Source organism: Pezoporus flaviventris, unplaced genomic scaffold, assembly GCF_033815535.1.
Source record: "Pezoporus flaviventris isolate CSIRO_AGI_PZ_B2104156 unplaced genomic scaffold, CSIRO_AGI_Pfla_v1 ptg000002l, whole genome shotgun sequence".
In the NCBI taxonomy this organism is placed as follows: domain Eukaryota; kingdom Metazoa; phylum Chordata; class Aves; order Psittaciformes; family Psittacidae; genus Pezoporus; species Pezoporus flaviventris.
Window position 1 is genome coordinate 22,336,546 of NW_026892550.1, and position 13,256 is coordinate 22,349,801.

General features: G+C 40.9%; 1 protein-coding gene across 5 annotated transcripts in view; it reads left to right on the forward strand.

Annotated features, from left to right (window-relative positions):
• Window positions 1-13,256, forward strand: part of LIMCH1 (LIM and calponin homology domains 1) — a 180,441-nt gene that overhangs the window by 133,844 nt on the left and 33,341 nt on the right. For all 5 annotated transcript variants that reach the window (XM_061471599.1, XM_061471607.1, XM_061471618.1 and 2 more), the window contains 4 exons: window positions 2,875-3,001; window positions 5,980-6,134; window positions 6,331-6,733; window positions 10,450-10,671. In XM_061471599.1, coding sequence (XP_061327583.1) covers window positions 2,875-3,001; window positions 5,980-6,134; window positions 6,331-6,733; window positions 10,450-10,671 — 907 coding nt within the window. The remainder of the gene's footprint in view (window positions 1-2,874; window positions 3,002-5,979; window positions 6,135-6,330; window positions 6,734-10,449; window positions 10,672-13,256) is intronic.

The following is a 13,256-nucleotide window of genomic DNA, read 5'->3' on the forward strand; positions in this document are numbered from 1 at the left end:
AGATTAAATCACAAAATAGAAGCAAGTATATACAGAGACTGTCTATGTAATTTGTCACCCTTTCCTCTAATGATAAAGGCTAGAATCATGGACTGAATATTCTTTACAAGATCTGTAATACTGAGCAAAGCCTGTGTCCTCTGACCAGAGTTAATGTTTTCAAGCGTCAGAAATCTGTTCAGTCAAATGAAGAGATGAGATTAAAAGAACGTAACAACACAGAAGCGTTACACTTCAGAAGGGGGACTTTCCTGCCATTTCAGAAAGCCTACCTGCCTGATTGATTTGTTCATTTGTTTTTCCACATTTTTGCATGTCTGTATTAAATGCAAACATGACAGAAGGTGCATGGAGATGCCTTCAAAGAGGCATGGCAAGGGGTTTGGTGGTATAATGTAGGAGTAGCAAAGATGAGTAAATCATATTGTTTATTCCACACTGATTCTGATTCTGTTTTAAAAGACAAAACAAAAGTGTTCAAGCCTCATTATCGTCCTTTCCAGATGTGCCATTTTACAGAGCAACTATTTTCTTAAACTGTCTTTTAAGTTCTTATAAATGTAAGATTGTGGTTTTCCTCCTGAAGATGAAATACTTAAGAAGAATCTAATAAAATTTGTCCCTGAAGTAGAAATAATAAATTGAACTGACATTTTAAATGGTTCCAAACTATTTCTTAAGTCTCCTTTGAAAACTTCATATCTTGAATTCACTCTTAGACTAGGTGCAGTTTCTTCTAGCAGCAAAACTAGAAACCCCTATATTAGACTGACAAAGTTCCCATCACTGGTTAGGGAATGCTGGATATTGTCATCAGCCCTGGTCTGTCTCAAGGTCCAGAAGAGGCAATACTTAGTGTGTTGCTGCTTATTAGCCATATTCCAATCTCCTGAAAAGGTGGGGCTGAATTCTGGTGACAGCTACAGTAGAAGGTGCACATGGGGTTGTAGTGTATAGTTTGATTCCTGACATAGGCTGAAGCCTTTTCCAGAGTACTTTTTTTGTTGTATTGTTAATAGCTATAAAATCGTTGGTTTTGCTGTCTCTGTGCACCCTGAGAGACCTGAGTGAACGCAGGGAATAAATACTAGCTTTTCATTAGGACACTGGGGTACTCTTGGTACAAAGTATTTTTATTTTCCTGTCCCCAGTGGCAGAGGGTGAGTAGTCATGCACTCTGCTAGAACCATCTACCACCACTGCAAGCCTTCTGTTTTCTTCTACTAGATGTGAATAAAAAACTCTCTGGCATGGTATCCCTGCCCATGGCAGGAGGGTTGGAACTAGATGATCATTAAGGTCCCTTCCAACCCAAACTGTTCTGTGATTCTGTGAGGGAGGGGTACAAGTAAGGAGCTACACAATCATTTTGACCCAGTAGGCACAAGCTGGCAAATACTTAACACTAAAGGCTTTTCTTAGTGTGAGTTTTATAGGCTCTTAAACTGGAATCAACCCTTTAAGGGTGACTTTGTTACAAGTTGTTCATCTCCCGATTTACCTCACCAGCTTGCAAAATATGACTGATACTTAAATATTCCTTAGTAGGTGATACGCCTTTAGTTTTAAAAACAACAAAAGTTGTAATTTCTTTAGGTTCCGTTATTTAGGAGTGCTCCGATCCAGTCCTTAACAATGCAACTCTTAAACTACCCATAGAGAAAGCCAGATTAATATACACCCTCAGCACTCTATTTGAGGCGTGAAGCATGGTGGTATGCTAACCTCACTGTTAAAGGCAATAGGATGTGTATGCTGTCCTTCATTTCTGAGTGAATACCTACAAACAGGGTGGGATCTGTGCATGTCCTTTTCCATCCACTCTCCATACCTTTCTGTTTTCCCTTGAGTGGTTCATTCCCATCTTTGCCTGAATACAGATGTTGGCTAAATATGCACAGCTTTCTATGTCTCTTCACTTTGATTACTGTGGACACAGTCACCTACAATTTTATCTTCATTGCGTGCTTCTCCTGCTAGTTGGCTCATTGGCTCACCTAATGCTACAGATGATCATTTGAAGACTGCTGTGAAATCACTTCATGTGAAACTGCATGGCTCTTTTATTTGCCTTTTGCTTTTAGTGGCACAACTTAGGTCATGTTTTACTAATAAGGGGGGGGAAGTAGTAAGTAAGTTATTTTTGTGTGAGGTTCTTTATATAATATGAATGGATGTATAATATTAAACCATGACCTTTATTTTCTTTAGCTCTTCAAAGGTCAGGGACAGAAATAGAGTATGTAGAAGGAAACCGTTTTGTTTTGAACATCAGCTTTTCATTATTAGTTTAGTTGTATTAAGAATTTGGTGCCAATAGCATTGAGTTTCTTTGAGGCAGGGAGGGGAGAGGAGGAAGTACCATGCATGCTGCATGTACTTCTCTGGGCAAGCTCTCCCTGATTTTGTAGCAACAGCATTTAGCCAGTCATGCTGCCTGTAATGTGCTTCTCAAGCCACTCTTGTTTTACACTGATTTTTTTTACACTGAAACTTCTGTCTGCAGTGTTAATTGGAGGGGTCTCGAAAGCTCGCTGGGAAAAAGATCTTCAGAAAGTTAAATGTTCTGAACTCTGCTCTGAATAGAATTATTAATTGATGGAGGTGTAATGTTAGTAATGTGTCTTAGTGAGAGGCAAAGTTGCAGTCAACTAAGAAAACCAAGAGAAAGTTGAGGAGTATAATACCTGAAGTACTGTGTGGGAGCCATAGAGATGCTAACTGGTCGTTCTATGGGACTGCTGCTTTTGGGAGCTTCATAATGGTGCAGGTGTCTGATTCTGCTGTAGCACCCTCATGTGGCTTTAGCTCTAACACGCCAAAGGAATATAAGCCTCTAAGTAATGCTGCACTTCTTATTTCCCCCTTGTTTAGGAGTATGAGCATGTTTGACATGAGATGTGAAGACGAAGCTGTGACTCAGCCTCATAGCAAAGCTCGCCATGAGAAACTGCAGAACATAAACAACCAGCTGAAAGAGGACGAGACCAGATGGCAAGATGTGAGTACACCACATCATCTGCAATGGCCATTGAGGCCAGCTAGCTAGGCAGAAAAGTACAACCTGCTAAATCTACAGTTATTCTCTAGTGTGAAAATACTCAGGAGCAATGTCCCTCTTCCCCAGTGGATTGTTGCTAAATGCATAAAAGTCCATAATTTGATGTAAATAACAGAATACAGGGTCTCTGGTGCCTCAGGTTGTGCACGTGCTATTTTGCTTTAAAAATCAAAAAAGAAATTAAACTGTGGTGAGGTAAAAATGGAAGCAGAACAGCTTCTAACTGCTGACTTCTCTTAACTTTTAGACTATAACTTTTTCTAGCTTCTCTAACAACTGACTCCTCTAACTTTCTCACTAGTAAATGCCCAAAATTACAACATACAAGACTAAGCAAGACAGTGGACTTGGCTTTAATAAATTTGCATAAATACAGAAAATGCTAACATTTTCCATGTTGTCCAAAAAGCAAATTACCTTTTAAGTTAGTTACACCCTGCTTGGGTTACAAGACCTTTCTAAACCCTCTTTACTCAGTGTATTTTTTTAAGCTGTCCTGGTATTTGGCATTATATTTAGCAAATCAGCAAGGACAGAAAAGCATGATTTGCAGATAAATTAGTATCAGGAGTTTTAGTATCAGTCCTGTTCATTTCTAAAGACTTACTGTAAATGGGGAATTTGGGGCATAGTTTTTTAATTTAAAAAAAAAACAAAACACCAACAAACAAAAATTAAAACCCAAACCCACATCTTTTCAAGGAGCTAGTACATTTCCTGTTATAAGGACAGCCGCTGTGAAACATCTCAGGTTTTTGGTAGAAAATTCAAAGAAAAACAAAAAAAAAACAGTGTATACAACTGAAAAATAACTTTTTGTAGTATAACAATGAAGGACTTAAGCTGAGAGGTCTGTCTGTGTGGGAAGCCATAATTTCCCAGCAGAGATAAGAATGAATGCAGAGGCATTCAAGAGGTTTGAGAGCTCTTTGCTGTTGAACTAAAAATCCTCTGAGCTAAAGTGTGTAAGTTTTCCAGGCCTTCAGCACCTTCCACACTGAACTAAAAGTTCTGAAGAGGTGCTAAAAATGCCCTTACTGGAATGTCCTTGGCATTCAGAGGGCTTTATGGAGACTACACCACATTCATGGTCTGATATTTTTTACATGCTCATGCTGTAAATTTGTCAACAATTAACAGTTTCATGGCTTTTTTTTTTTTTATTATTGTTATTCTAAAGCATCAGAGCTGGAAAAGATAAACTTGCCTGGTTTTTAATTACAAAAAGAGGAGATGGGCTTAAGTTATGAAAATTACTAATGAAAAACTAATTTCTAAACAATAGGCAATAGTAGGAGTAGCTGAATAAAAAAATGCTCTGGTACTTCAATGAGAATAATTAGTAACTGAGGAAAATGAAAGGCCTACATTTCAAAAAGGGGATTATAGACTGATATATGTAGGTCATGTGAAGAAATACTGTAATGAGCATTCCCTTGAGTGTAATGTCAATAATTTGTGGTTTTAAGATAAATTAAAAGTGACAAGGTTTGTTCCGGGTTTTAATAAAAGAAGTTATGCTTGCAGTACCTTCTGCTGTTTACCAATAAAAATGCAATTAAAGTATTTGGAAAACCATGTCATTAATTAAATAGCTTTTGAATGGAGTACGTGTACAGAGTCTCTGCTTTTTATTAAAACCAGAATTTGTTAGAGTACATGAAATATAATCTTTATACTAATCTCCTGATCTCCTAAACTTAATGACAAATCTGCCCTTGCAGTTTCCTGGGATGTTATTTTTCTTTGGAAAAGTTCTGCAGAGATTGCTTTTTACACGTAAAATTTTGCTCCTTTACTAGTTGGCTACAAAGACATGGCACAGCTTAGGAGACTTCTTTACTGTAATATTTATACTGTGAAAAAGATCTTGTCTCTGTACCCTCCAGGACCCTCCGGGACCTGTGAATTCATAACCCAAGCAGGACGCAAGACATAGGTGCCTGTAACAGGTATCTCTGTGACTCTCAGGTTTTTAGTGTCAGGCTGGTTGTGTGTCAGAGAGGTAAAGAACCAGAATCAGTGGATATTCTGGACAATTATGGGCAGGCAGATTCCAAAAAGAGTAAGATCATTACTTCAGCAAGGGCATATCTATATAACTGGTTACAAACCATAGACTTTATGCTCTGTCATGTCTCACACCACCAGGTGTGAACCACTTTAGTCATAAAATCATAGAATTGTTTAGATTGAAAAAGACCTTTAAGGTCATCCTGTCCAACCATTAAGGTAGCACTGCCAAGTCCACCACTAAACCATTTCCTAAGTGCCACATCTAGATGTCTTTTAAATACCTCCAGGGTATGTTGCTCAGATCTGGATCTGAAATATTGGAGGGTGCCCATGAGGAACAATTAAAGTTTGGATGCTCCACTGAGTCAACCATGCTTGCATGTATTTAGCTGATAGAATGGACGAAGTATGGGACTGTCATCTCTCCAAGGCAAGCTATCAGTGTTGCTGTAGTTCATGCTGAAATGATGTCCCTTCCTCCACTGAACTTCTGCCTCCCATACATATGATTATTAAAATTCTTCCCCAAATGTAATTTTTCTACTTCATCTTCATGGAAGGTTTGTCCCAAGTTTTGGCCCAAGCATTCTGAGTGGCTGTTTTAGGCCAAATCTCCTGGTATCATTACCTAGAGTGCTTCTGCAAAGCCAAAACCAAAATATACCAGTGGAGCTACAAAATCCTTATTGGATCCTGCTGTTAGAAGAAAAATCAGGCAACATCTTCATTTTAGGGTATAATCTCTTTTTCTCTTCAAAATAAAACATTGCTGCCTGCAGGTGATGGGAGCCTGGCCCACAGTGAGGAGCAAGCATTGCAAAGCAGCTCACCAGGTTCATTGGTTTCTGTGACCAGTGTTTAGCTATTTGCAGCTCTGCATTCAGGTTTTCCTTCTCTCACAGGACCTGGCTCGGTGGAAGAGTCGTCGAAGGAGTGCTTCACAGGATTTAATAAAAAAAGAAGCTGAAAGAAAGAAAATGGAAAGGTTATTGTCTGGAGATGGAGCAAATGAGCGCAGAAAAAGCATCAAAACCTACCGAGAAATTGTGGAAGAGAAGTACGTTCTTTTACTGGAGCGCAGTGGCATGTCTGGAAATGCTTTGTGCTCCGTGGGTGATATCTAACTGTGTGCAGCCATGCCTGCAGGCCTGGGGTGAGGGAGAGGGAACGATATTGCTGGAGCAGAGGCAATAAGGGTGATTTTTAGTATTAATTTTAATGCGACGGTCTCTCTTGTGTTGTTGCCCTTGCAGAGAGAGAAGAGAGCGGGAGCTTCATGAGGCATACAAGAATGCAAAGTCACAGGAGGAGGCTGAGAGCATCCTGCAGCAGTACATTGAAAGATTCACTATCAGTGAAGCTGTCCTTGAGCGTTTGCAGATGCCAAAAATTCTGGAAAGAAGCCATTCAGTGGAGCCAAATTCCCCACTGAAAGACCAAAATCCTCTGAGATATTTAAGGCAACAGTCACTGCCTGCTCCAAAATTTACTGCCACCATTGAAGCAACCATTGTTCCCACCACTGAACTAGAGCCCAGCAGTTTGATGGGCAACACGTCTCCCAGCAAAAGCATTGTTTCCAAGGCTGTGCCTATGCTGACACCCAAGCCTTACTCACAACCCAAAAATACACAGGAAGTGTTAAAGAACTTTAAGGTAGGATACGTTGCACTTCCCAGAGTGAATCAGGAGGCAAGGAGATGCTGACTAAATCATGTGAATGTATAAATGTTTAGCGCAATTGATTAGAAAATGTTTGCAGCTTTCTGATATTGTAAAACCCAGCTTTGTGCTCTGTGCTACCCAGTCTAGTAGTCTCTTCTTGGTTACCAACCTTCTTAGAAACTTTTTCTTTTCAGACTTGAATATTTCTGCTGATCATTTTTCTTCAGGCTAAATTTGTCTGGGGAAAGGGGGTCCGCTAAGAAAAAAGCAAGGTGTTTTCTGAGAAGGAGGTTAGGAAAGAGTATGCTTTTATGGTTTTTTTTTTCCTGTTTTTAAACAAAAGGGAAGGGGCAGGGAGTGTGCAGGCCCTGACTTTTGGAGCAAGAACTGAACTGGCTTTTGTGTTAGGTGCCTGATTTTTGATGTACCCGAACAAGTCCATCCCATTCAGCTAAATCATAAGCCTTTGAAACACTGCATCTGCATGTAGGCAGTATGAAGAGCCCCTGCTCCTTCAGAGTCAAGCTTGCCCAATGATACTTTCTGTCCTAAGCAATGTCTTTCTGTCTTAACCAGCGATGAATGGGGAAAGCTGCTTCACTGGCATAAAGAGAGGATATAAACTGTCCATGCAGGTTTAGGGAAACAGATTGGTACTGGGGCAGCGTGTAACTGGGGATTGCTGATGCGAGATGGGGAGTGACTACATTGGGTTGCAAGAACTGCACAAAGATAATGGGAATAAAAGAAGTAAGAGAGCTTGGACAAAAGCAGGGCTGCATGGAATAAGAGCCAGCTATGAGATTTGTTAGCAAAGTGGATAGAAGAGACTGAAACTGGATATGAAACCTGAGGCATATATCTTTGTACTGAGTGTGCAGAATGGGAGTAAAATACTGAATCAATGCTAGAGAAAGCAAAGAACTGGGATATGTTAGAAAGAACAAGTTTGAAAAATATCTGCTGCTCACAATGCCTGTACCAATAATGGAGCTTCCACGAGTCTCATTGTAGCCTTGCAAGCAGTGCAAAGCCTACTGGCATGGTCACCCCCCCGCTGTTAGAGCTGGGGACGCTTCTGTCTGCAACTGCTATCTGATACTTTGCTAGTGGCATGCAAGGGTCCCTGTAGCCCTGCTGATGTCTCAGCGGCATCATTACCATGTATATTCAAGTTGTTTACTTATTAAAAAATAAGTAAACTTTGTATAGATAGTGAAGAAGCATGTTGAGATGTCCAGTTTCCTGAAGTCTGCCCCAGCTCTTATGTACCCATGTTTCCTAGTTGAAATGTGAAACTGGCAATTCTGATTTCTCATATACCTCTGTTAGTATTCCCATAGAGTTTACATTTTAAACATCAGTGAATCATGGATCTTTGGGGTTTTGGTTTTTTTTGATCCGTGCCATTTCTTCCTCAGAAGACCAGGATCTGTGTGTGTATCATCTTCACTTAATGCATTTATAGTCAAGACTGTGTGATGGATGCTTCTACCCGCCACGAACCACCACTAAAAGTCTGCCTTGATCTTGTTTGCTCAGTGTGGAATAATGTGATTTGTCTCAGTAGGAATCATTCACTAGCACATGTAGCTGTAGTGTTGTTTTCCCTTGAAACACAGTATGTTGATGATTCTTGGATCTGGTGACAATGTGCTGACTTGCTCCAGATCAGAAGGAAAGGAGTATGTTTGTTTAACTGTGCAGCCAGGGCATCTGTCCTGATCATTCAAACATTTGGTTTTCCTCCGTAATATAAATAGAGAAATGTCTTAGTCTAAACAGAGACACTAAAATTGATGGTGCAGCCTTACAGTGTTTTCCTGGCTATTCTATTTCTGAGATCTTTTATGACCTGCCTCTCTAGTAGATAATCTAGCACACAGGCACAGAGCTCAGTGTCTGCTCACACTTGTGTTTGGAAATTAAACCCTAAGAATGGTGCTGTGTTGAGTGGATGATGGCAGTGAGGAAAGGGAGGGAACCTTTTTGTCTGAAAAACGGTCAGAGGAGGTGAAACCACTTTCCTCTGCCTGGGAGCTGATTGCACGAGGTGCTAACTGCCATCACCTCCCTGCACTTCTGTCAGAACTGAGGATGCCCATTACCTCCAAGATAGCCTCTTAGTTAATCAGGCTCAGACAGAGAGCAGACCTCTGGATGCACTTATACAAGAAGTCAGTGGGAGGAGATTGCCCTCAGCTTAGCACTTACGGCATATACTGAGTTGGAGTGCATTTGAGGTATCCAAGCTGTTTACTCAAGAAGTAAAGTACTGAAGATAAGTAAATGGTGAAATAGGGAGTGGGACAGGGAGGATGAGATGGAAAGAACTTTGTTTTTTTAAACAGTGTTTCAGTTCAATAAAGCAGTTTTGACACTTGTTGCATCAGTTGTCAGTAACAGTGAAGTAAGTGAAAAGTTTCCATGGAATGGCTTACCTCTGAGCTTGTTTTTACATGTGTTTTTTGTTTAGGCAGTGCCTGTGGAGAAACCTGAAATGACTGATCACCATATGTATCCCACATAGCTTTTTAAGAAATCACTGATCTGTGCCATTATTCTCCCAAAGTCCAGTGATTAGCAGTGAAGAGTCTGACCATATTTACTCCCTCACCTTTGCTTTGTCTCCTGTGGTGATTATTTTGCAAGGAAGGGTCTCTGTGCCCAGAGCAAAGCCTTCCTTCAAATATATTGAGAACTCACCCCTGCTGATAAGCCTGTAAACGTGTGCTGTAGCTAGGCAGCAATAATACGGTGTTACTGATACCTGGTCCTCGCCTGGTCTCTCTCCAGCTGGGCCCTCTCATGGTCAATGGCTTGTGAGTTCTTTGTAGCCAGACTTTTTTCATGTATACAGTCCTTCAAATTGAAGGAAGTCTTCACGTGCCACCTCTATTCAGAACATAATTATGAAGTATTAAAATCCCAAGAGGAAACTGTGTCAGTGCAGAGGGTGAAACTAGAGCTTTTCTTATATTTTCTTCCTTGCTTGAGGGCTCCTTAGGAGTAACATATGCCCACCAAGGAGCTAGCTTGACCCTGAGAACAAAGTAGGTAAACTGTTCCTGCACTCCCCTTTTCATGGAGACTGCATGACATCAGTTTCTGGGAAAGCAGCTATTTATTTTATTGTCTCATGGAGAAAGTTGAATACCCAGGTTTATTTGTTGGTTCCTTGCTTCCCTATTGTGAACAGTAAAGAAAGAAAGGGATGAACTCTGCAGCTCCTGACCCTTCAAAGTTCTCATGACAGTGCTTCAGAAAGCATGGTCTACTAATACTGTGGTGAGGTCGTCAGGGGTACATAGCAGTTCATCAACATAATTAGTCCTCAAGAACTTGCTTTTGTTTTGCATGTGGCAATGCAAAACCCAGACATTTTTGTCTAAAATTTCTCTAAAATTTTAAAATCTGTTGGTCTGTAATGCGCACAAAAGCTTTTTGTATGTTACTGGGAAAACAAAATGTGGGAAACCAGAGAATCCAGAAAAATTATTGCCTTCTGTCTGTATTTTATTTATACATCACCACCCCTGAAACAGGGCTTTCTTCTGTCTTGGGCAGTTAAATAAGTGTGCTTGGCTCCATCCTTAAGTGATGGCACAGACTGTGTTAACAAATCTAATATCATGTTGAAGTCCTAATTTCCTACATTCCTTTGAATGCTAGTTGCCTCAGCATATTTATTTAATTGTATTCTGCAGGTAGATGGAAAAGTCAGCATGAATGGAGAGAATTTTAACGGCGTGGAAGAGAAGGATAAAGAGTGCACAACAGTAATATTTACTCCTTCGCCAAGCAGATCTCTGAAATTTGACGGAGTAGCCAGAGGGGACAGGCCACCGGTAGAGTTGAAGAAGGACCCCACAAGTGTTGAGCTCAGTTTACAGAGTTCTGCCACTCAGAGTGTGCACAAAGAGCCAACAGTAAGACCAACACGAACAAACCAGCCTTACTTTCTCTGCCAGTTTTCTGTCTCATAACATATTTAGTCACTAACTAATGAAACCCAAGTGCTTATGTTTGCTTTATTTCAAGAGGGTGTGCCCAGATCAGGAAAAAAACCCAACAAAATCCTTTGTAAATTAAAGGCTTCTTCCTTTGGGATGTGGGTATAGAAATGGGAGGGGAAGATTCAGAGGACCTTTTGCAGCCAGTGTCTCTTTTTTTTCAGATGTCATGCAGCTGATAAGCATGCTTTAAATGTGCTGGGCCAGGGAGAAATCAACTCTGTGTCCCAGCTATTGTGCAGATTTATTCAGCACTTCTCCTGATGTTAGCTGATTAGATCAGCAACATAGTTGGACTGTGCAAGCCATTACAATTAGTCTCAGTTTTCCATTTTCAAAGAAGAGGATGTGGACATGCTGGCAGTTTTGAGCATTCATTTTTCTCTCTCAGAAATATTGGAACAGGGGATAATCTGTTGAAATGCTGAGAGGAGCCAATGTGCTTCTTAACTGCCTTATCAAAGAAACAAATTAATTTTACCTTTTCATCTGTTTCTCCCCCTCCTCCCCAGAGAAAAAGGCAGGAAGAAAATTAGAACATATCACAGCAGGAATCTAGATGCTACAAAACTGTAATAAAAGTAGATAGCAAAAACAAAACAAGAAATAAGCACTGTACTGCAAACAAGCTGCAGGATAGGGAATTCTCACTATTCTTTTCTGTCTAACACAAAGAGAATCGGAGATGTGGTGAGAGTTGGAGTATAATAATTTTTTGCTTTCATCTCAGATTTCATCCAAGCATTGACCAGATAGGTAACAGGGAGTAGGCAGGGATCTGTCCTGAAGAGTGATGGTTCACTCAGGCCATCATGGCCTGTGCCTTAATCGCCTGCTTTGTGCTAGTCTCTGGCCACTGACAGCTAAGCCATGGAGCCTGCAGCAAGCATGGGAGTTGGGATGTGCTGTGAGCATAGGCTTCATCCTGTCAGAGGGAACTGTTACAGAGTCAAAAATGAATGATTTGCAGGAAAGCAGGCAGGGATGGCATCACAGAGGCTGCTCCAGTCAGAATAAATTGGCTGTAAGGGAAAAGCCAGGTAAGCTTTGTGTCTGATATGGGATTGCTGGTAATGGGAATGTTTGGAGGATAGAGAAGAGCTTTGGCTTGCTGCAGATTAGAAACACAGTGGTGATCAGAAAAGTAGCCAAATGAAATCATTACTGTCTCCTTTTAAAGATTTCCAGACCAGTATATCTGTAGAATAGTTGAGAGGAAATTCAGCGACTGAAGCCGCTGTTAGGTCTTGGGTATGTTTGTACCCATTCTGTACCCTCTCATCCTTCCCTTTCTATAGCTTTGAGGATGATGTGGTCAGCTGAACACAGGTTTTTCTGTGTTGGATTCCTGCCTCCAGTGTCTTAGCCTTCATGGTGATAATTGGCAAGGGAGGCAGAACAGTTCGAATTATCAGATTCCTTGTGACTCTGACATGAACCTCCTGCTTTCTGAGCTTGAGTCCACTTCATGATGAAGCCTTCTCGAGAGAATGAGCGTGCACCCAAATGGTGCTATAGACAGAGTTTCTGACTAGGATTTTATATCACTAACTTTATGGCTTCATCAGTAACGTGACTAGATATCACAAATCATTATAATTACTCCTGGTACTTCAGCTTCAAGCAGAGGTATGTCAAGGGCAAAGCAAGGAGAGGAAACTGCTTTGAGGGGAATCTTTTTGGGAAAACAAGTGGAATGCACTGAGTGTGATAGGGGAAAGAGGAATTCCCTTCCTGTTAGTGTAAGGGAATTTGCCAGCCTAAGATAAAATTACAGGCTCTGTTCCTTCTAGATGTTTGCCCGTCTTTACCCAGCTGCTGCATTTTAATTTTCCATGTCCCCATCCATTCCTTAGACTAAGGCATGAGCAGTAATTTAGCTCTGTGTGTTGGGGCACATACCAAGACTGCTCTAGATAGCTCAATATGGATACAGTCAGCCTGGTAACTTATCTGCAAGAATAAGGCAGCTACAGTGGACTCACTTCACTCAGTCTTCTCCCTGTACCTATTTTACTTTGTTTTCTGGACAACTAACACAACAAAGTCAGCCTGCATCTGCAAAGCCTGAAATGCTAAAATCCTCTTTGAAGATATAACCTCTATAGGGAGGTTGGAAATCCAAATTAGGAAAGAAAGCCTCCTGGGCTTCTTCTTTATGAAGACTGTCCCAGTCTCATAAAGCATAGCCTCTTGCTGGGAAGGTTGCTGAATAACTCTGGCTATCACTGTGAGTCATCCAGAGGGAAAAAGGGGGTTTGCTTTTGGCCCCGGCAGCATGAGGCTTCCAAACTGCACATTCTTGGAAGTTAGAAAACCTTCTGAAGCTGCTGCTGTGTCACCTCCCACAAGGAGAAACCAGGGCTGTAGTTTCTATCTGCTGCTTAATCCTACTGAATTTTTAGGAGAGAAGATGACAGAAACGGGCATAGAAATGCAGCTGACGAAGAAGCAGAGACGTCTGGAGTGGAAGAAACTACTACATTTCTTTTGCTTTGAGA